We start from the raw sequence: 20,273 nt of genomic DNA, 5'->3' as shown, positions 1-20,273 counted from the left end.
ACATGTCAAAAGGACACAGGAGACAGGGGGACCAAAGCATCTCCAGGAGTAGGACAGATGACACACTACAGACACAGCATCACTTCTGTGAAAATCCCACCAAAAGTGCAAAGCCCAAATTCAATCAGAAAAACCCACACTGAAGGAAAGTCTTCAGAATAATTAGCCTGTGCTTTTCCTTTTTTTTTTTTAATTAATTTATTTGGCCGCGTTGGGTCTTCGTCGCTGCACGTGGGCTTTCTCTAGTTGTGGTGAGCGGGGGCTCCTCTTCCTTGCGGCACGCGGGCTTCTCATTGCGGTGGCTTCTCTTGTTGCAGAGCAGGGGCTCTAGGCACACAGGCTTCAGTTGTTGTGCTGCCACAGTAGCAGCAGTTGTGGCTCGCAGGCTCAGTACTTGTGGCTCGCGGGCTCTAGAGCACATGCTCAGTAGTTGTGGCGCATGGGCTTCGTTGCTCCGCAGCATGTGGGAGCTTCCCGGACCAGGGCTCAAACCCATGTCCCCTGCATTGGCAGGCAGATTCTTAACCACTGCGCCACCAGGGACGTCCCTAGCCTGTGCTTTTCAATGTCAGTGTCATGAACCCTTCCAGATTAGAAGCTAAAACGACATGGCAACTGAATGGCAAAATCTGAATACGGTTTGTTGTAGGTTTTATGGTCCCAAATCAATGTCAACTTCCTGATGTTATGACCGCACTGCAGCCGTGGAAGGCAACGTCCTTGTTTGGGAGTAACACACAAGTTACTTAGAGGCAAAGGGGCAACTTAACTGCCACATGGTTCACAAGAGTGTGGAGAAAGGATGAAGCAAATGGGGCAAGATGTTAACATTTATGGAATCCAGGAGATGGGTACCTGGGAGTCTTTCTGCAACACTTCTGTAAACCTAAATTTGTCAAAATTAAAAGGTTAAAAGGAAGTACTCTTTCATACCTGAAGGGGGTGGGTGGAGGCTGTGTCTTGTGATGCCCACGTGCAGCCTTACCTGTTTGAAGCTGGGGGTGCCAGCACCAGGCCCACGGACCCCTCACACGCCTTTCCCCCACCCTCTGCCTGTGCCCCCATCGAGCTCTCAGGTCTCCTCGGCCGTAGGGCTGCTGTCTACCAGCCTGTCTGGATGTAGCTGGATAAAGGCACCTTCTCAAGCACATTCCTGATGTCTTCTTTGAGATCCTGGTCAAAACCAGGGCTCATATCTCTAGAGCAATGTACACACACAGAGGTTTGAATGTAATTTGGGAGGGCGTGCAGGGTTCCCCTGAAGTCCAAGGGCCCTGGCAGAGGGTCCAGCTTGTGAAGACGCGAGAGGCCCCCAGGAGCTAGACCTGGGGCCTGCACTACTTACGGTGCGTTAACGAGACAGTCTTTCCACCGGGAGGGTTTTGCAGAGAAGACATAGCTTCTACTCACTGAGCACTCTCCGTGTGCCAGGCTGTGCCCGGCGCTTCCTGGCACCCAAACAGCCCCACCAGGGATGTGTTTTAGTGTCTCTTAGAGGGGTCAGCACACTGAGGCCTGGGCACGATGCCCAGGTTACAGACGACCCCGTTGGATGGGGAGGGCTGTGGGCTGTGGCTAAACCTGTGTTTGATTCATATGGCAAGCAAACCCTGCCCTGTCCCCAGTTCACACACACACCACGGTCTGGAGAACACAGATTTAGTGAGACAGGGGCTGCAGCCCATTACACAGCTCTCCTGGGAGGGCCTGCCCATGCTAACTGGTTCCTTGGTGGGTTCTTGCTACCACGAGCTGGACTCAGGAAGACCCACACATGATTCTGTTTAAAGAATTTGTCATCCAGAAGGGGGAGATGGGGCAGAGGTAATGGGGGTAGTTTAAAAAAAAAAAAAAAGAGCCAACTTTGCCCAACAAATGGCAGCTACTAACGTTTCTTATGGACACAGTGATAGTAACTGGAATAGTGTGCTGATGACACGGTAAATTCGGGGACAGCCAATATCCTTATGACAGAAATGCGATGCTGCGGTGAGACGTGTGCAGATCTGGGGTGTAGGAAGAGGGCATTTAGCCTTTAACCCCCGCTCAACCCCGAGAAGAAAGGGGTCCCGATGGGGGCCAGCCTCCCACTGTGCTCAGCACAGAAGGAGGGGATCGCCTAAAGCCACCGGACAGGGCTTCCCTGGGGTGCAGAGGGGTGAGGAGGGGGTGGCGCTGTCTTTACCCACCGCCCACGTCGGCCCACCAGCTAACTAGGCTGGCCTTTCCTTTCTGCTGGCCGAGCCTCTGCTCGGGCTTCCCAAAGGTGATGGACGCCCCGGTGGCTGTACCCCCTGCCCACCGCCCACCTGTGTGTCAATAGTCAGCACACTCCAGGGCGGGGAGGAGGGCAGAACCGCGCAGCCGTGTCCTGAGACGTCCTCCTCCCACGGGCCTTCCCCTGGACGGCAGGGTCTCCCAAGGGTCCCCGCAAACGCAGCTCCCCCACTGGATAGCTGGGGGTCAGTCCTGCATCCCGGGCTTCCTCTGCTGGAGCAAAGATTTCTGGCGCCTGACCTCAGGCCCCCAAACAGAAGGCCCCTGGTCGGAGTCTCCGAGGTCTCTGCAGGCAGGCACCGTGGTGGCAGGACGCAGCTCCTCGGCACACTGGGTCCCAGGCCTACTGTCACCAGCCCTCTCACCTAACCCTGACCTCCCCCGGGGGCACAGTCCCTGCTCCACACCTGGAAGCAGGGCAGCCTCTCTGGGTGGGACCCCCAGCCCCCCAGCTTGGAACACCAGGGTAAGCTGGGCTGGGCCAAGGCAGGAGCGGCGGCCAGTCCACCCAGCGGTGACAGCTAGGTGGCCCCTTCCTTCCACGTTGTGTAGAAAAAGCCAGTAACCCTTGGACTGGCCCGCCAGAGGAGGACCCAGAGAGAGAACCCTGGTGGGAGGCAGGGGCAGGGCCCTTGGGAGATAGTTATGAACAGCCCCAGCCAGGGACAACCAGAGGTCCCCAGAGAGACAAGGGGCTGGGGGAGGGAGCCTCCACGTAGAACCCAAACCATCCACCGCAGATAAAACTCAGGCCAAGGCTGAGTGTGTGCAGCTGGCATCCTCAGTCTTGTCGGCCACTCCCCGGAAGCCCTCCAGGATTTCCAGGGTGGCCCAGGCCCAGCAGCCTTGGTCCCAAGGGCGTGGGGGGCTCTTGGCCAAGGGGAGATGAGAAGAGTCCCTCCCCCACTCCCCTCCCCTTAAAGCTCTGCAGTTCGGGGAGGGGGTGCACATCCTGGCCCACACAGCAGCCGGAAAACAGCCAGGCATGGCTGCCCCAAGTCCCGGTAAGCGCTAGGGGGTGATGGTCCTTGTGATGCCCCACGAGGCCAGTCATCCCCCAGAGCTTACCATCGTCCCCGAGGTGCTGGGGAGGGGTCCAGGGGCTGTAGCCTAGGGTCTCCAGAGCACGAGAAACACCGTGACTTCGGCAACAACTGGCAGGGCGGGCCCCAGACAGGCCCACGAGGGGTTCCGTTGCTCTAGGCGTCCACGTCTGGACCAGGCTCCTGGAAGAGTGACTGCTTCCGCAAGGTAAGGCGGGCACACCTAGGGCACGTGGTGGAATTGTCGTAGTAGCAGTCCCTGGGGGCAGGGAGACAGGGTCAGCCCGGGAAGGGGCATGGCTCCCTGCATGTAGACATCTACCACCGACTCTTCACAAGCTCCTTAAGTCGGGTCCCAGTATCCCCCCAGATGGACGGGGAAACTGAAGCAGAGTTTCTCCCAAAGGGTCAGTGCAGAGGGCTGCACCCAGGCGTGCCTGCCAGGCCTGCTGTCCTGTCCCTGTGTGCGGGCCCTTCCTAACGGCTCCACACCTATTACCTGTGGCCCTGTGACAGGGAGGGTTCTGCTCAGAGCTCAGTGACCCCCGACCTGTCCCCACTGCCGTGCAGAGCCTCCACTCAGGGCTCTGCGGAGGTGCACACGGTCCCCACGGCAGTTTAAATGTTTGAAGGGGGCGTAGCGGTATTTGACAGGACAGACACCATGCAAACTGCTAGCTCGAGGGAGCTCACGGTTTTAACAACAGCTCCTGCTATAGTCACGCAACCGCAATCCCAGCTCTGCAGACCTATGAGGTCGGCGGTGGCTCTGAGGAACTCCAAGTGCCAGGAAAAAACCAGTGTGGACTGAAACAGGGGTGGCGGGGTCCCACCTGAGCCCAGTGTGAGAAGCTGTGTGGGCCCAGCAGGCGCGCGCCTATTGGTAACTGTGCTTAACGAATTCACACATCTTTCTTCCGATTTCTGTGTATCATTCTTCCAAACATCCACAAGTCTTTAGGACATAAATGCTTAAGTTGTTTGAACCTAAGTACTTAATACACAAAAATGTTAGGTATTTCTTGTGGCCTAGGGAACGTTTGAAAAAAAATCACAAGAGCTAAGAAGTTTAGGAAGCCCTGGCCTCAGCTAAACCTCAGTCCCGGTGGAGGAGGGAAGCCAGCCGGATACGTGCGCACTCGCGGGGTGTGGGCTGCGCACCCCTCCCCAGCCCACGGGGGCTTCTTCCCAGCGGAACTCAGCTGAGTCTCACCATCAGGGTCTAAGTCCACATCTCAGGATCAAGGCAAAGAGATCTGAAACCCGGCGGCGAAGATCAAGCCCCAGTGTCTCCCTCCCTCCCTCTCCCCGTGTCTATCGGAGGGGGTGGGGGTCAGCGTAGGGGTCGGGGGTCAGGGTCTCAAGCACCGACCTGTGGAAGACGGCGGAGCAGTCGGCGCACACCGACGTGTGGCTGTCGAAGGGGAAGAGCACGTCACCCTCTCTGCAGAGCTCACACACAAAGCCCTTGGCCTGGCACCGCTGGCGGCGAGGCGGGATGGTCAGTGCCCGCTCCCAGGGTGGGGGGCACGTCCACCAGAGCCCCCCTCCCGCCCTCCCCACCTGGCCCGCGGGGGGGCCCACCTCGCAGTCCAGCTTGATGTGCTTGGCGAACAGCGTGTGGGTGTCCGCCAGCGAGCAGCCCAGGCGGCCCGTGCGCGCGTCCAGCAGGTCCTGCACGGAGTACATCTCGTCGCTCTCCACGAAGTGCTGCCGGTGCTGGAGCTGCGGGCCCAGCCAGCGTGACCCCGGTGGCGGGCCAGCGCCCTCGCGCTGCCCACCCCCCCCCCCCGGCTCGCCTGCAGCTGGGCCCCCTTCCCCACTGTATCTCATCCACACACCTCGCCACCCCCCACCACGCTGCTTCCTACTTTTCTGCCCAACCCGAAGGGCACTGCTCTGCTCCCTGCCCCCCAGGACCCAGACACTGTCTGCCTGCAGCAGGCACCCAGTGAGTATTTGTAGAACAAATAAACAGATGAGCCTTGAAAAGTGTTTCGTGGTCAGCCCTTCCTGGGCTGGCCCGTGCCTGGTCCACTCCATGGAGACTCCCATGAAGGCTGCAGGATGAGACCCGCTCCTCTCAGCGCCCCTCACGGGGATGGAATCACAGCAGGTTTTTGTGGGTACAATGCCTGTTTGTTTACGGCAGACCTAGTGTTCCCGGGGACAGTGTGGAGACCTTCTGCTAACAGCACAACACACGCAAGGCATCAAGCCATCCCCCCACGGCCCTGGTCTGTTCCCCCCCACCCTCCCCGACAGATCCCCTCCCCCCACCCCCGGGGCAGGCGGGCTGACCTGCAGGAGCAGGCGTGCCGCCATGGCCTCCCTGCAGGTGATGAAATACGGCTTCATGAGCAAGATATCCTGGCGCAGCTTCTGTGGACGAGAGGGGCCGGTGGGCATCCCTGGTGGGGGCATGGGCTGTGCCTGGTGTGTCTGTGGGGGAGGGGCTGGCCCTGCTCTGGCTCTGTAGGAAGTCATGTCACCTTACGCTCTGGGTCAGTAGGGGACAGGAGGTACCTTCCCGTTCCCCAGCACAGCCCCGGATCTGAGCGCTCCAGCCAAGCTCAAGTTCAAGCCACAGCTTCTCGGCCAGGCAGGACCCTGAGGTTCCTTCGTCCGCAGTCTCTCCCCCGAGCCCAGCTCCACACGTGCACACACACCTCGAGCGCATCTGAGCTTGCCTCCATCGATGGAGACTGACCAGTCTAACCCCTCCTCAGCCCGGGATCTCAGGCAGCTCAGCCTGCCGTGCCTCAGCCCGCTCCCCTTCAAGCCCCACCCCTCTCAGCACTAGCCTGAGGCACCCTCACCTGCCCGTGCCCCACCCCGGCCTCCTGCTGAATGGCAAAGAGAGTGGCCCCCACCACTCTCAGGTGCGTCCAGCACCTGAGCACACAGACGTGGTTAAGTGGAGAATACACACTGGGACGCAAAGACTCGTGCGAGAAAGAGAAACAGTGCAGCGTATCTCCGTAATGTACCCCGGTATGTTGGGTTAGATAAACCGCATCACTGAAATGAACTTCACCTGCTGCTTATTTTTCTAATGTGGCTACCAGAAAAATTCAGATTGCCTCTGATCCTTGTGTTGTGTTTCATATTGTGGCTGGACAGTTGCTTTAGCGACTTTAACTTAAAGGACAGGGGCGGGGCCCAGCTAAGCAGGCGGCATCTCTCCGATCCACCACACCCCGGGGGGGGCAGGGTCGCCCCACGCCCGCCCCCTCCCCAGCCTCACCCGGATCTCCACCAGCTCCTCCACATAGTTGAACAGCAGAGGGTTGATCTCCCGGAGCCGGAGCACGGGCCTCGACACCATCAGCGCCAGGTAGCGCATGCTGCCGCGGGACACCTGGGGGGGGGGGGACACTTTCCGGCGCCACGCCCCCAGGCCACGCCCCCTCCCCACCCAATCCCCAGCCAGCGGGGGCTGTACCCCAGGGCCGTGCCCCTCGCTCCACCTGGCTGCGCTCCCCACCCACCTTGCGCGGCTCGAAGTCCCAGTTGTGCACCACACGCGCTGGGATGACGGCCAGGTCGTTCCAGTGGCAGTGGCTGCAGTAGTACTGGCCGGTGTAGTCGCACTGCCGGGCCTCGCTGGGCACACCCCCTGTGGAGAGGGAAAGCATTACAAAGTCTGGGAGACCTGCGAGGTCCCTCCCCCAGCTGCGCCCACGCGGGGCCAAGGGTTCCACCTTCCACACCCGACTCATCGTCTTCTAGGCCACCCTGCTTCCCTGTTTCTCACCAGTAAAATGGGACAATAGTAGGACTCCCTCCAGGCGACTGCCAGAGGCAGTATGTTTCTGGGAAGAAGGCCCGATACACAGCCTGTGAGCGACTCCTGCGGGATTTCCCCATGGAGGTGGGTTTTCTGTGACAATGGGGCCACACATAGGAGGCTGAGTGCAGCCCAACCCCGCAGGGACTCCTAGGGGACACACGTGGCAACCTCACTCTGCCCGGGTGGGAAGTGAAAAGGCACCCAGAGCAGCCCCTTGTCGCTCCCCCAGGAAAGGAGCAGGACTCGTGCCCCGGAGTCACGCTACCCTTAGCCATCGCACGCACCCAAGTTTCTCATACAGCTGTCGGCAGGGCTCCTGGCCCAGGCAGCTCCCCTCCGCCCTGTGCCCTGCTCTCCCGGGGGTACTCACGCAGAGAGATGGGTGCCCGGCACTCAGCACAGCGGTAATCCTGGCTGTCCAGCCCTGCCTCGGGGCAGATGTTCAGCTCATACTCGGCCTGGTGGCTGACTTTGGACCGCACGCAGGGCTTGGAGATGAGGTTCAAACACTTGCTGTGACAGCGGTAATAACACCCTGGTTGGGGGCCCGACAACGTGCCTCTTAGAAGGGTGGTCACCCTGCGGCCCAGGCTGACCTTCAGCTGCCGGGACCCCCAGGGGCCTGTACTCCGATTCCCAGACCAACGCAAGAGCCTCTCCAGGCACCACTGCAGGTTCCCAAATGTCAAAGGTCCCTTCAGTCCCCACCCAAGTCTTGCCCTGAAGGTACGTGCAGACCTTTCCCCCCAACTCCATACTCAAAGGGCCAGGGGCCTACCTGCCATTCCCATCTGGGTGCCTAAAGGGCTCAAACCCAAGCTGTCTGAGTGGAATCCAGCTCTTCCTTACCAATCCCACCCCAGTCTTCCCAGCTCAGGTTTCAGTGCCTCCATCTTTCCACCTACTGAGACGTCATCCCAGTCCTTCAGCTAGGGCTGCACTTGGCCCCTTCTCATCCGAATGCCCCACCCTGGTCACAGTCCATCACTTTCCCTCCTTCAGGCCATGCTCAGCTCAGCAGCCGGAGTTAAAACCTAAGTATGTCCTGCACTCACCCGTGGCCCCAGCGCACTTACGCAAAAGGCTCTAGCCACCTCTGAGCCCACCTCTACCATGCCTCCTCCCTGACACAGTGCTTCAGCCACACTGCTCTCTGCTCCTCCTCGAAGACACTGGACACACACTGACCACAGGGCCTTTGCACAGACAGCTCCCCTGAAGAAATGTTCCTTCCTAGATATACTCCTGGTTTGCCCCCAACCTCCAAGTTTTCTATTAAATGTCACATGATGCCTTTTCATTTCACCCTAACGTAGCACCCATCCCCCTCCCCAACACATACTAGTCCCTTCCCTTATTCTTTTTCACTATATGTCTAACATACCATTTCATTTATTTATTTGATTTTTCATCCAGAACAGCACCTCCAATGGAATTTTCTGCAATGATGGAAACGTCCTGTCTGCACTGTCCAATGGGTGGCCACCAGCCTCATGTGGCTATTGTGTACTTGGAATGTGCATGGTACCACTGAGCAACTAGTTATTACCTTAATTAACTGAAATTCGAATAGCCACGCATGGCTAGTGGATGTGAGCCTGGTGAAGGCAGGTATTTGGGTCTTTCATCCCTTGCTCTACCTCCCATCCCCCCCACGCTGCAGGGCTCAGCAAATACCGAAAACACAGCAGAGAATTCCCCCTCCCCTGGGGCCTGGAGTGCCAGGCCAGCAGGAGCAGTCTGGTCTCGGCCCACCTGTGCAGGTGTACCAGGTCTGAATGAGCCCCCAGATGACGGTGTGACACTTGTCACAGGTTTGCTTCACACTCTTGCTCTTCTCCTTGTAGAATCGGTGCTCGAGAAGGACTCGGATGTTGGGCTCATCCTCACTGGGGTCCTGGGGAGGGGGCCAGGGAGGGGTCACAGGTGAGCCAGGCAGCAGCTCTTTTCCCGTCACACGAGCCCCTTGACTGCGTCTCCCAGGTAACCACGTGTAGCAGAGGTTGTGAAATTTACCCCAGTGCCACAGCCCTTCCCTTACAATAGAACACAGTGATTGGTCAGGCCGGGACCACCCAGATTACAGACTACCTTTGTACCTAGGTGGCACGTGAGCAGGGGTGAAAGGGCCTTCGCTGCCCTTCCCACACTGTTTTTGCTGGCTGGGTGCAGACCCAGAGGCAGTGGGGGGCTGTCGTGGACTTGCCAGGGACTGGCAGAGCACCGAAAAAGGAGGACCTGAGGTCTCCGATACCAACAGCTGCCGGATGGGCCCTGGGCCACCTACAACATTTCCACATGAGTAAAACTACACAACCAATTCCTTTAAGCCACTGTATTTGGGGGTGTCTTAGCTCGTGCCATAGCCTTACCTATATTCTAAAGAACACTCCACTTTCTATATTCCCAGGGACTCAGGAACCAGTGCAGGGATGCGGTGGGGCCCCAGTCAAACAGGGCACAGACTCAAGGACTACATGATGGACCCCTGTGGTGTTTGGCTTCCAGGATCCATGAGCCCTTCTGTTGTCACCTTCGGCAAACCACCCCCTGCTCTGGGTCACGTGGTTCAAGGTGGGATTAACTGACCCACTTGCTCCAGTGGGTGGACACATGACCCAGGACTGTGATTACCATCAGACTAGTAGAGACACAGGCTGCACCTGGGGTGACGGCCCATCTCTCTCCCGCCTGCCTGGGTAGCTTCAGCCAGTCGGGTGCGGAGGGTGGAACCTCAGCCGCGCTGCCCCAGAGGCGGCCCGGCCTCCGGACGTGCGTGCCCCAGCCCAGCTCCAGCTGCCTGGAGGGGGGCGGCCGGCACCCACCTTCAGCTCCTGGAGCTTCAGCCGGAGGTGGATGAGCCTGACCACGGCGTCCTTCTGCTTCTCCGAGTGCTCCGGCAGCTCCAGGATCACCTGCTTGCACTCCTGGATGGCCTGCCGCAGCTGCTGGATGTCAGAGGCCAGGAACAGGCCCTGCTCGGGTGGAGGCGGGAGGTGGCGGGTTTGGGGACAGTGACGGTCAGATGCCCCCTGCGTGCTCTCCTTTTTGGCCAGGCCCAGCCTCATAGGCAGTTGGGCCCAGAGAAGACCTCCCTGGTCCTGCTCACCCAGGTGGCCCAGGTGGCCGAGGACCTGCTCAAGGCCCGGGAAGCCGGGCAGCAGAGGCAGGAGCCGCACCACACCACCTGCCCCTCTCTGGACCTGTCCACCCACGGGCCTCTGGAGACCTAATTCAGGATGTTTTTCGAAACACAACTTCCCTCTTTTAGAAATCCAATCGCTTTTCTGGCTATGCTATTTCGCTTACTTCTACAGAACTTCCTCTTGGAGGAAAGCCGGGAAATGACACTCGTCTGTCGACAAGGAGAGGAAGTGGCCTCTGGTTCGGTCACCAAGCTCACAGACACCCCGGGCACCTACCCGCCCCTGGCCCCAGCACCTCACAGGTGGACCGGGGGCGGGGCCCAACAAAGCCCCTAGACTCAGGGGCAGGGAGACAGGCCGGGGCTCAGAGCTGGGGCTGATCCTGCCCCAGGAAAGCAGTGTCACTGCCCTCAGGAGCCGTGCTCCTCCCCGCAGTACACTGAGCCTCCGGGCAAAGAGGAGGGGACACGTCTCTTGGAAACCAGTGTGTGGCCCATAGGAGGGGCTCAGAAATGTTCTAATAAAGATGCAAAGCACATAAATGTAATAGGTATCTGCAGCAGCAAAGCGCAAAGCTTAAAGGCCACATGAACAACAAAAATGAACAGCAGACGAGAACTGGGGTCTCCAGGTGAATTTTTTAAGAATCATATTTGAATGTTACTATAACGTTTCTCTCAAAAGTTGGAGATAGTTTGCATAAAACGGGAAGATTTTCAAACTTTAAAAAAAATTATTATAGCCCTTTTATTAGAAAACAAACAAACAAAAGAAACAGCAAGATTTCCATGGAACAAAATATAGCACAGACAAGAGTGGCCCTGCCTAGCTGAGTGGGCAGCGGGTGTGGGCAGGGGGCTTCCCCTCTCCCGTCCTCTCCCTCACCCTACAGCATGACTATAGGATTCCCTGGGACCCCAGGTGGAATTAACTCTCACATTTGCTTCACAGGACCCGGGAGGGGAGGGAACGGCGCTCAGAACAGCAGCCCAGGCTCCCAACCCCAGGTCCAGCCCATCCCCACAGGACCGCAAACACGTTTTGGGGGTGGGAGCCAGGTGTCACGTGGGCCTCAGATTCCAGGCCCAGGAGCCCCTGCTGAGGTGGACATGGCCGGCTCCTCGCGCTTTGGGGGCTCACCTTGTCCCCCTCCCCGCCCGCAGACCCTGAACCTTACCACAGGGCGGGCGAAGTGGTCCTCGGACAGGCCTAGGTCCATCACGCGCTCAGGACAGCGGAACTCTGGCTCTCCCGGGGGCAGCTCGGGCAGGGCCTCTGGGAAGGGCGGCAGAGAGACGAGTCAGCCTGCCACCCCAGGAGGAAGCCGTGGAGCCCATGGGAGACGAGGGAAGCAGGGCCCTGCCCTGGCATCAGCCCTGTTTGCACTTGCAAAGGAAACCGAATCCTTGTGCAGACGGGAGAGTGCCGTGCAAAAACAGTAAATACTACAGAAACATGCCGATTTCTAAGGCCCACGCCTCGTGAGTACATCTGCGGGCTCGAGAAGGGCCGCCGAAGCACTACACACCAGAACACGTGAAACCCCGTGTGGACACCGGCCACCTCTGCACACACACACCCCCGGGGCCCCCGGCACCCCGTTGGCTCCATCCACAGTCTCGGGGCTCACATCCTGCTGACCTCTCACCCTCCAGATCTTGGCGCTGAGTTCACGCCCCAAGCGTTCTCCAAGTGAGCACGTGCTGTGCGCTGGGCCCTGGGACACAGCAGTGACAAGACAGGCACACATCCCTGCCCTGGGGAGTGTTCATTCCCCAGGGGATGCAACAGGTGGAAAGCGGGTTGTGCTGCAGAGAAGAGGGGGGTCCCCGCGTGTCCACGGGAGGAACCCTGTAGAGGGGGGGCCGGTGTGACGGGGTCAGACCACCCGCACAGCAGCCCCCAGCACCCACCTTCAGAAGCGACCTGCAGGGCCTCCTTGCCAGGCCCCTGTTCATGCTGCCAGGGCCCGAGCTGCTTGTTGAAAGGATTGAGGTGGACCTGCCGGAACCGGGCGAGCTTCTCGTCATATTCCATAGCACCCCACCTGTGGGCGGGCAGGCCGGGCGGGGCAGAGGTGGGCGTCCGGCTCCCGGGCTCGCTGCGGTCCCCTCCCCTTTCTGAGTGCCTGGAGCTTTGCAGGGGAGGCCTGGCCCCTCTCCCTTCCCCAGCAGGGTCCGGGCCAAACATCCCCACACCACAGCCACCCCCTTCAGACCCTCCCCAAACCAGCCGAGCCCCCTCACCCCGGCGCCCACTGCTGGAGCCCCCTCACAAAGAGCAGTGATGTCCGAGCCGCTGATGGCGCAGGCAGGGCCAGAAGGGCGTGCCCAGTCAGACCTCCAGCACGGGCCCCTTTGATCCCGCCTGCCGCACTTGCCCTGGTAGAGCCACGCCCTCCCTGTCCACCGAGGCGCCAAAGCTGTGCGGCTCCCAGGATCACACCTGCCGGGACTCAGTTCCTCCCTTCTGGCCCTGGGCCCAAGGTGCTCCTTTCCAGTCAGAGCACGCAGAACCCGCCCTCCCCGCCCCCCCCCCCCCCACCCAGCAGAAGGGTCAGTGCTGATGCCAGGGCTCAGGCCTGCTCTGCCACCTGCAGTGTGGCCTTGGCAGGACCCACCTCCCGGTGCCCCAAGGGGAGGGCCCACGAACGCTGTGTAGTCACTGTGTGGCCCAGGCTGGCGCTGCACTGATGCCCCATGTGGCCAGAGCCCACGCCCAGCCCCACACCTCGGGACCCAAGGAAACAGGCAGGAAGTGCCTGGTCCACAGCCTGGCACTGCTCTCCCCTGCGCAGAGCTCAGCAAGCCGCGAACACGCGGGGCTGGTGCTCCTGAGACAGAGGAAGGGACTTCGGTGGGGTTTGCGTCCCAGGGCCCCCCACTTAACTAGCGGGTCCACATCCCTTAGCCTCTCTCTGCTTCAGGGCCAAATGAGTTCACAGAAGGTTGGACAAATGTTTGTTAAAACTTTGTAGTAAGGGCATGGATGTTGGTTATGCTTTCCTTATACCTGGTTACCGTCTGAAATAATTTGTTATTATACAAGGCAATCCTCTGACTCCTATCTGCCCTCCACCCCATGAAAGGAGAACTGAGCCAGAGTGCATGGCCCAGGGCCACCCCACCCTGCCCACTGCTGCCCTGCACCTGGGCAGGGACTCTCACACAGCCCCGGGACCTCGCCTGCCTCTCTGGTCTCTGTGGTGGGATGTGGGGAAGTTCCAGCCTGGTAGAACGTGGCACCCATTGACTAGCTGCCCCTAGGTCAAAACAGGGCAGGACACAGATGCCATGGGCCCAAGTCACAGTCTCCCTTATGACCTGATGTCTCTGGGCAGCTCACACAGGGTGGTCACCACCCAAGATGGCAAGCTTGGGCCACAGTGCCCTAGGAAGCCCCCAGAGCAGGGGAGACCCAGTTGTCACAAACAAGTGAGATCCACATTCACTAACCCCTTCTTCCGGAGTGATGAGGAAGCCCTGAGCTGCTCACCGCCAGGCTTCATTCACGTGAGACAGAAAGAAACTTCTGTTTAAACTACTGTTACTGGGAGGAGTTCTGTCTCTTGCAGCCAACACAGATCCTGACTGATCACCCTAACAGCCCTGTGGTCAGCAGACAAATTGGCCCTATTCAAATCCCAGCTGTCAGCTCCAGCTGTGTGACCTTGGGCAAATGCCTGAGGCTTTCTGTGCTTTTGAGTTCTCATGTTTCAAGTGGGGATGATAACAGTACCCACTGTGTAGAGTTAAAGATTAAATTAGTCAATACAAAGTTCTGACTACCTTGGCCAGAAATAAACACCAGCTGCAACTTATCGTTATCGCTGTTACTATTAAGAAACAGACAGGCCTGATGTAATGCTGCCTTCCCCAGCGAAGAGCATTTTCTTGCCCATAAATAAGGGAGCATGCCTGCCTCCTGGGGCGGGGTGGGAGGGGGGGTGAGGATTAAGCACTTGTGCGTGACAGTTAAGCCTGTAACCCGCAGCCGCTGCAGAGCAAACTGTCTGTGACATCACTTGCTGATCAGCCCACCCCCAAGAGACTGGAGGATCAGGAGCCACGCCCGGGGTCTCGCCCCAGAAACCTCCCAGCGTTTTCAAAGATGGCCAGAGGCGGGCTTCCCTGGTGGCGCAGTGGTTGGGAGTCCGCCTGCCGATGCGGGGGGCGCGGGTTCATGCCCCGGTCTGGGGGGATCGCGCGTGCCGCGGAGCGGCTGGGCCCATGAGCCACGGCCTCTGGGCCTGCGCGTCCGGAGCCTGTGCTCCGCAAAGGGAGAGGTCACGCCGGTGGGAGGCCCGCGTACCACACACACAAAAAAAAAAGATACATGCATCCCTATGTTCACAGCGGCACTATGCACGGTAGCCAACACACGGAAACAACCTAAATGCCCACTGACAGACGAATGGATAAAGAAGATGTGGTACATATATGTAATGGAATATTACTCAGCCATAAAAAGGAGTGAAATTGGGTCATTTGTAGAGATGTGGATGGACCTAGAGTCTGTCATACAGAGCGAAGTAAGCCAGAAAGAGAAAAACAAATATCGTATATTAACGCATGTATGTGGAATCTAGAAAAATGGCACAGATGAACCTAGTTGCAGGGCAGGAATAGAGATGCAGACATACAGAATGGATGTGTGGACACGGGGAGGAGAAGGGAATGGTAGGATGAATTGGGAGATTAGGTTTGACATAAACACACTACCGTGTGTAAAACAGATAGCTAGTGGGAATCTGCAGTACAGCACAGGGAGCTCAGTTCGGTGCTCTGTGATGACCTAGATGGGTGGGATGCGGGGGGGAGGTGGAACGGAGGTCCGAGAGGGAGGGGATATAGGTATACATATAGCTGATTCACATCATTGTACAGCAGAAACTAGCACAACATTGTAAAGCAATTTTACTCCAATTAAAAAGTCTGAAAGTGGAGACTCCCTCCCTCAGGAGGTATTTCCTGTACTCCCTTCACCTCACCTCTCTGGTTTCTGGCATCCCACCCAACCCCACCCTTTCTCTCTTTACCTGTGCAGCCTGGATGCTGTGGCTCAACCAGTGTATAACCCTGTCCTGTCCCCAGGGAAATGCAAAAGTATTTTTTTTCACCCATCTATTGGACCACAGGGTGATAGTTTACTGTTTTAGACTCAAACGGAATTTGTCCAGTGAGGCCTGAGCATGGGAAACATACAGCACTTAACAAGAGGATGTGATGACATGGGTGTTTGTTGTAAACACTGCTGTGTCTTTATTAATGTACTTTAATTTCCTACTTCGTCCTTTATTTCTTAAAGAGTGTATGTGAGAAATGAAATCAGTAAGAACTGGAAATGAAGAAATCACTTTTAAATCTCAAAAAAAAAAGAATGAAATAATGCCATTTGTAGCAACATGGATGGACCTAGAGATTATCATACTAAGTGAAATAAGTCAGAAAGAGAAAGACAAATACCATATGATATCACTTATATGTGGAATCTAAAATATGACACAAATGAACTTATCTATGAAACAGAAACAGACTCACATAGAGAACAGACTTGTGGTTGCCAAGGGGGAAGGAGTAGGGGGTTGGATCGGGCGTTTGGGGTTAGCAGATGAAAACTATTATATATAGAATGGATAAACAACAAGGTCCTACTGTATAGCACAGGGAACTAGATTCCACATCCTGTAATAAACCATAATGGAAAAGAATATGAAGAAGAATATATCTATCTATATCTATATATTTAACTGAATCACCTTGCTGTACACCAGAAACTAAAAGAACGTTGTAAATCAACTGTACTTCAATTTAAAAAATAAATAAATAAAAAGCACAGGTTCTCAGGCCCTACCTAGAAAAATAAATAAATAAAATAAAATATGGCCGGAGGAGCTCAAAGGCAGGAACACCTCCACTCTTCCCAGCAGCCCTCCTTGGGCTACAGGCTCTCCTGGAAAAAGCATCTCTCATTAACCCCCTTATGGGCAGTGCCAGTCTCAAGCCTGGCAGAGAGGCTGCAGGTGAGTGAATGAGTGGGGTCACCTGACTTCTCTCAGCCCCAGTTTCTCTCCGGCCAAGCTGGAGAATCGTATTTGCGGGTGTGGGAGGGGAGCTGCTGAGGGCAGAGAGATGATGTCCCGACACAGGGGCCTAGCAGATGTAGTGCGCGGCAGCTGACTTTGAGGAAAGTGACAGCAACCCTCACCACCCCACCAGGTTCACCCCCCAGAGAGCTCTGCACCCGGAATTCAGGCTTGGCCTCAGAGAGGAGCACGCAGGAAGGTGGGCACTGAGAGGCATGCAGGAAACCCGCTACTGCACTGTCTACCCTCTTCCAGAGACCTCCTCTCACGGGGGCTGCGGACTCCACGTCTTTGCAATGAAAGGAAAGCTCAGAACAAAGCCCAAGACGTCTCAGGGCCCCGAGGAACATGGGGCTGAAGCTCAGATGTGCCCGAAACAGCCTCTCCTGTTCTCGGAGAGGCACGGCCACCAAGAGGACCTGTTATCACCCCGGCTGCCACCAGAGGCCCCTGGACTTCTCCCCGGAGGGGGCAGGGCCGAAGGTACGTCCTAACTGCTCACACCTGGAAGGAGGCCTGCCAGGACCCCGCAGGGGCACAGTTACTGTCCCTTGAAGGACTGTCTGCGGCAGAAGCTTAGCGGCAGCCACCCCGGCGTCTGGGAGACGCCGCCCCCAAACGGGCCTCCCCCACCTTCACCCACAACAACAACAACAACAGACACTCTGGGGACCCTCGCTAACTGGCTCCGCACAGGGGCAGGTCTCCTCCACCACGCCCGCCCGTTTCATAGATGAGGAAACTGAGGCTCAGAGTGGTCCAGCCCCAGCGCAGGGCGGCACAGCCACGGCGACCCCTCGGGCCTCACGGATCCTACAGAGTGTCGACAGCCGGAAGCAGTGACAGTGTCATCTGCCGGGGGACGCCTTCCCCGCTGAACCCTGCTCGGGTGGGTGGCGCGGCTGAGGTCTCCAAACCCCTCTGGCCCCAGGTGAGGACCCGCGGGTCTGAATCCTGCTCTGCGCCCGGGCCGGGGCCTCGGGCGGGTCCCTCGCCCCCTGCGCCGCGGGGTCCGCGTCGGGAGAGGGGGCTCTCCGAGCTCCGGGCCGCGGCGGCCCGAGCGTCCCCGTCTCCTCCACACAGACCCCCGCCCGCGCCCGCTCCGCCGCTCACCTGACCGCCGCAGCCCTCGCTACATTGTGTGCGGCCGGCCGGCCGGCCTCGTTACATCGTATCCACCGCCGCCCTCGATACACTGTATCCGCCCCTCCCGCTGCTGCCTCCTGCGGCCCGGAGGCTCACAGCACAGGCGGAGTCTGCGCGTCCCGCCCCCGGCCCGGAGGCCTCCACCTCCCGCTCCAGGAAATGGGCGACACTTCATCCCAGCTCTTCAAGGTGGTGTGAAATAAAATTCATGTTTTATGGCAAGACAAGAAAATTTTAAACATAAAAAATTTCTCTGCCCTTTGGCCTGCTCTCGGCCCGCTGTGCATCTGTATCTGCATTTATGCATCGATCAAACCTCCCCATCGGCAGAAACGCCTGCCCAACCACAGAGAGCAGCATTCTCTTGGCATCCACGACAGCTGCTTAAAAGATAGGGTTCCGGGATTTCCGTGGTGGTCCAGTGGGTAAGACTCTGTGCTCCCAGTGCAGGGGGCTCCCGTTCCATCCGTGGTCAGGGAACTAGATCCCACATGCCTCAACTAAGAGTCCTCATGCCACAACAAAGACCCGGCACAGCCTAAATAAATAAATAAATATTTTAAAATCTTTTTTTTTTTAAAGATGTTGGGGGTAGGAGTTTATTAATTAATTAATTAATTTTTGCTGTGTTGGGTCTTCGTTTCTGTGCAAGGGCTCATCTCTAGTTGTGGCAAGCGGGGACCACTCTTCATCGCAGTGTGTGGGCCTCTCACTATCGCGGCCTCTCTTGTTGCGGAGCACAGGCTCCAGACGCGCGGGCTCAGTAGTTGTGGCTCACTGGCCTAGTTGCTCCGCGGCATGTGGGATCCTCCCAAACCAGGGATCAAACCCGTGTCCCCTGCATTGGCAGGCAGATTCTCAACCGCTGCGCCACCAGGGAAGCCCTAAAATCTATTTTTAAAAAAAGATAAGGTTCCTTCCTGATCTTGTAAGGGGCCAGGATGAGCTTAGATCTAGATTGTTTAAACTGTCAATAATCTGTCATTTGATGTCCAGCCCTCTGTCTCAAAAAACCTGTATAACTGTGACTTGACTTCTAATGGCAGAACAGTCCTTGAAGCTTTACTGAGATGGTGTTCCTGGGTTATAATCCTCAAATTTGGCTCGAATAAAATTTTCCATTTCTTCCTTAGATCAACTGATTGATTTTTCGTCGACAATGGTATAGGCAGGGGACAGCATTGCCTAGATTTTCCGTAATCACAAAAGTCCTGGTTTAAGTCAAAACCAAACACTCTTTTAAACGTTGGTATTTAATTTTCTTTTTTTTTTTTTTGGTAATTTATTTATTTTTGGCTGCGTTGGGTCTTCGTTGCTGCGCGCGGTCTTTTCTCTAGTTGCAGCGAGCGGGGGCTACTCTTCGTTGCAGTGCATGGGCTTCTCATTGCGGTGGCTTCTCTTTCTGTGGAGCACGGGCTCTAGGCATGCGGGCTTCAGTAGTTGTGGCACGTGGGCTCAGTAGTTGTGGCTTGCGGGCTCTAGAGCGCAGGCTCAGTAGTTGCGGCACATGGGCTTAGTTGCTCCATGGCATGTGGGATCTTCCCAGACCAGGGCTCGATCCCATGTCCCCTGCATTGGCAGGTGGATTCTTAACCACTGCACCACCAGGGAAGTCCCCTAATTTTCTTTGAAACCCCAGTGGTTGAGGGGGAAAAAAGGAAGAGGGAATCACTGCAAGCAGCAGATGGTTGTACTTCCTTCCACCCATGTTCACAACTGGTGAGAGAGGGAAGCACTGCAATTCTACCCCATTTCACAGAGGATGAAACTGAGGCACAGTGAGACTAGGGGCTGCTCAGTGAAGATGGGGGCGGGAGCTGGAGAAGTCTGTGTCTGTGGGAACCAGTATAATTGCTGCTCTCCAGGGGCGCCTGCTGGGTTTCTCTCCATGACTCGTGTCACTGCCTGATGTCCTCTGTCTTGTACATTTTCACTTGATTTTTGTCTCCACCCCACCTCCACCCCCTGCCCCGCACCAGACACTAAATAAAGGCTGTAGACAAGGTTTTTTTTTTTTTTTTGCTTTCTTCACTCTTTGGGGCCTAGAACAGTACCTAGACACATAGGTACTTACTTACAGGGACTGAGGAAGGGCCAGTCCTGAGTGAGACTGGCCCTGAGAGGAAGAATGTTCCACCTGGCAAGGGGCCCACTCCCCCTGGGACAGAGCGGGGAGAAGACAGACACGGCCCCAGAACTCAAGGAGCCGGACAGACAATAAGCAAAGATGCAAATCAGTAAGAGATGTGAAGCACAGGAAGAAAATACACAGGATGACAAGGTGGCAAGCAAGGTCTGGGAGGAGGACGTCGTGCTCCAGACCCACAGGGTAAGGAGGAGAGAACCGCAGGACAGCTGGGAAACAGCGCTCAGGAGCTGCACCTGCGAGGGCCCCCAGGCGCCACAAGAGGCTGTGTGCCAGCGCAACAGAGAGCAGGCTCCTGTGGCCAGAGTCTGGTGAACGGCGAAGGGCGAGGAGGGGAACGGGAGAGGCGAGGGGCTGCGGGTCCTTGTAAACACACTGCCTTTGATTTGCGGTGAGATGACAGCTGTTGGAAGTTTCTTTTTTCTTAACAGCTTTATGCAGGTGTGATTGACATACGACAAGCTTCATGTTCAAGTGCACCATCTGATCAGTTTTGACAATTGCATACACCTGAGAAACTATGACGCTGACTAAGATGGTAACCCTATCCTTCCTCTTCCTGAAAGGCTTCCTCCTGCCCCCTTGCCACCCCCCCACCCTGTCCCCACCTCTGTCCCCAGGCAGCCACTGATCTGGG

The 20,273-nt window shown here is 57.1% G+C and overlaps 1 protein-coding gene across 5 annotated transcripts; it reads right to left on the bottom strand.

Annotated features, from left to right (window-relative positions):
• Positions 1-173: 173 nt before the first annotated feature.
• On the bottom strand, positions 174-17,580 carry DEF8 (differentially expressed in FDCP 8 homolog). Of its 5 annotated transcripts, none has more exons than XM_067718172.1 (12): positions 17,458-17,580; positions 12,173-12,306; positions 11,437-11,534; positions 9,939-10,088; positions 8,869-9,010; positions 7,484-7,648; positions 6,812-6,939; positions 6,568-6,681; positions 5,622-5,702; positions 4,905-5,045; positions 4,693-4,802; positions 174-3,579 (listed from the first exon to the last, which is right to left on the bottom strand). In XM_067718172.1, the coding sequence occupies exons 2-12, from the start codon at positions 12,294-12,296 to the stop codon at positions 3,477-3,479; spliced, it is 1,356 nt and encodes a 451-aa protein (XP_067574273.1). In that variant the 5' UTR covers positions 12,297-12,306; positions 17,458-17,580; the 3' UTR covers positions 174-3,476. The 5 variants fall into 5 exon arrangements, with proteins under 5 accessions (XP_067574273.1, XP_067574274.1, XP_067574276.1 ...); XM_067718173.1 differs by having other exon boundaries at positions 4,905-4,994; XM_067718174.1 differs by lacking the exon at positions 174-3,579 and adding an exon at positions 3,629-4,576.
• Positions 17,581-20,273: the final 2,693 nt, after the last annotated feature.

Source organism: Pseudorca crassidens, chromosome 20 (genome assembly GCF_039906515.1).
Source record: "Pseudorca crassidens isolate mPseCra1 chromosome 20, mPseCra1.hap1, whole genome shotgun sequence".
NCBI classification, from domain to species: Eukaryota; Metazoa; Chordata; class Mammalia; order Artiodactyla; family Delphinidae; genus Pseudorca; species Pseudorca crassidens.
The sequence above is the reverse complement of the archived record's forward strand: the minus strand, read 5'-3'. Positions and strand labels throughout refer to the sequence as shown.

Coding starts and splice junctions, on each gene's coding strand:
- DEF8 (XM_067718172.1), bottom strand. CDS start 12,296: ATGGAATATGACGAGAAGCTCGCCCGGTTCCGGCAGGTCCACCTCAAT. Junction 10,089..11,436: donor ACCACTTCGCCCGCCCTGTG/GTAAGGTTCAGG, acceptor CCACCCGAGCAG/GGCCTGTTCCTGGCCTCTGA. Junction 6,940..7,483: donor CCGGGCACCCATCTCTCTGC/GTGAGTACCCCC, acceptor CCCTCTCCACAG/GGGGTGTGCCCAGCGAGGCC.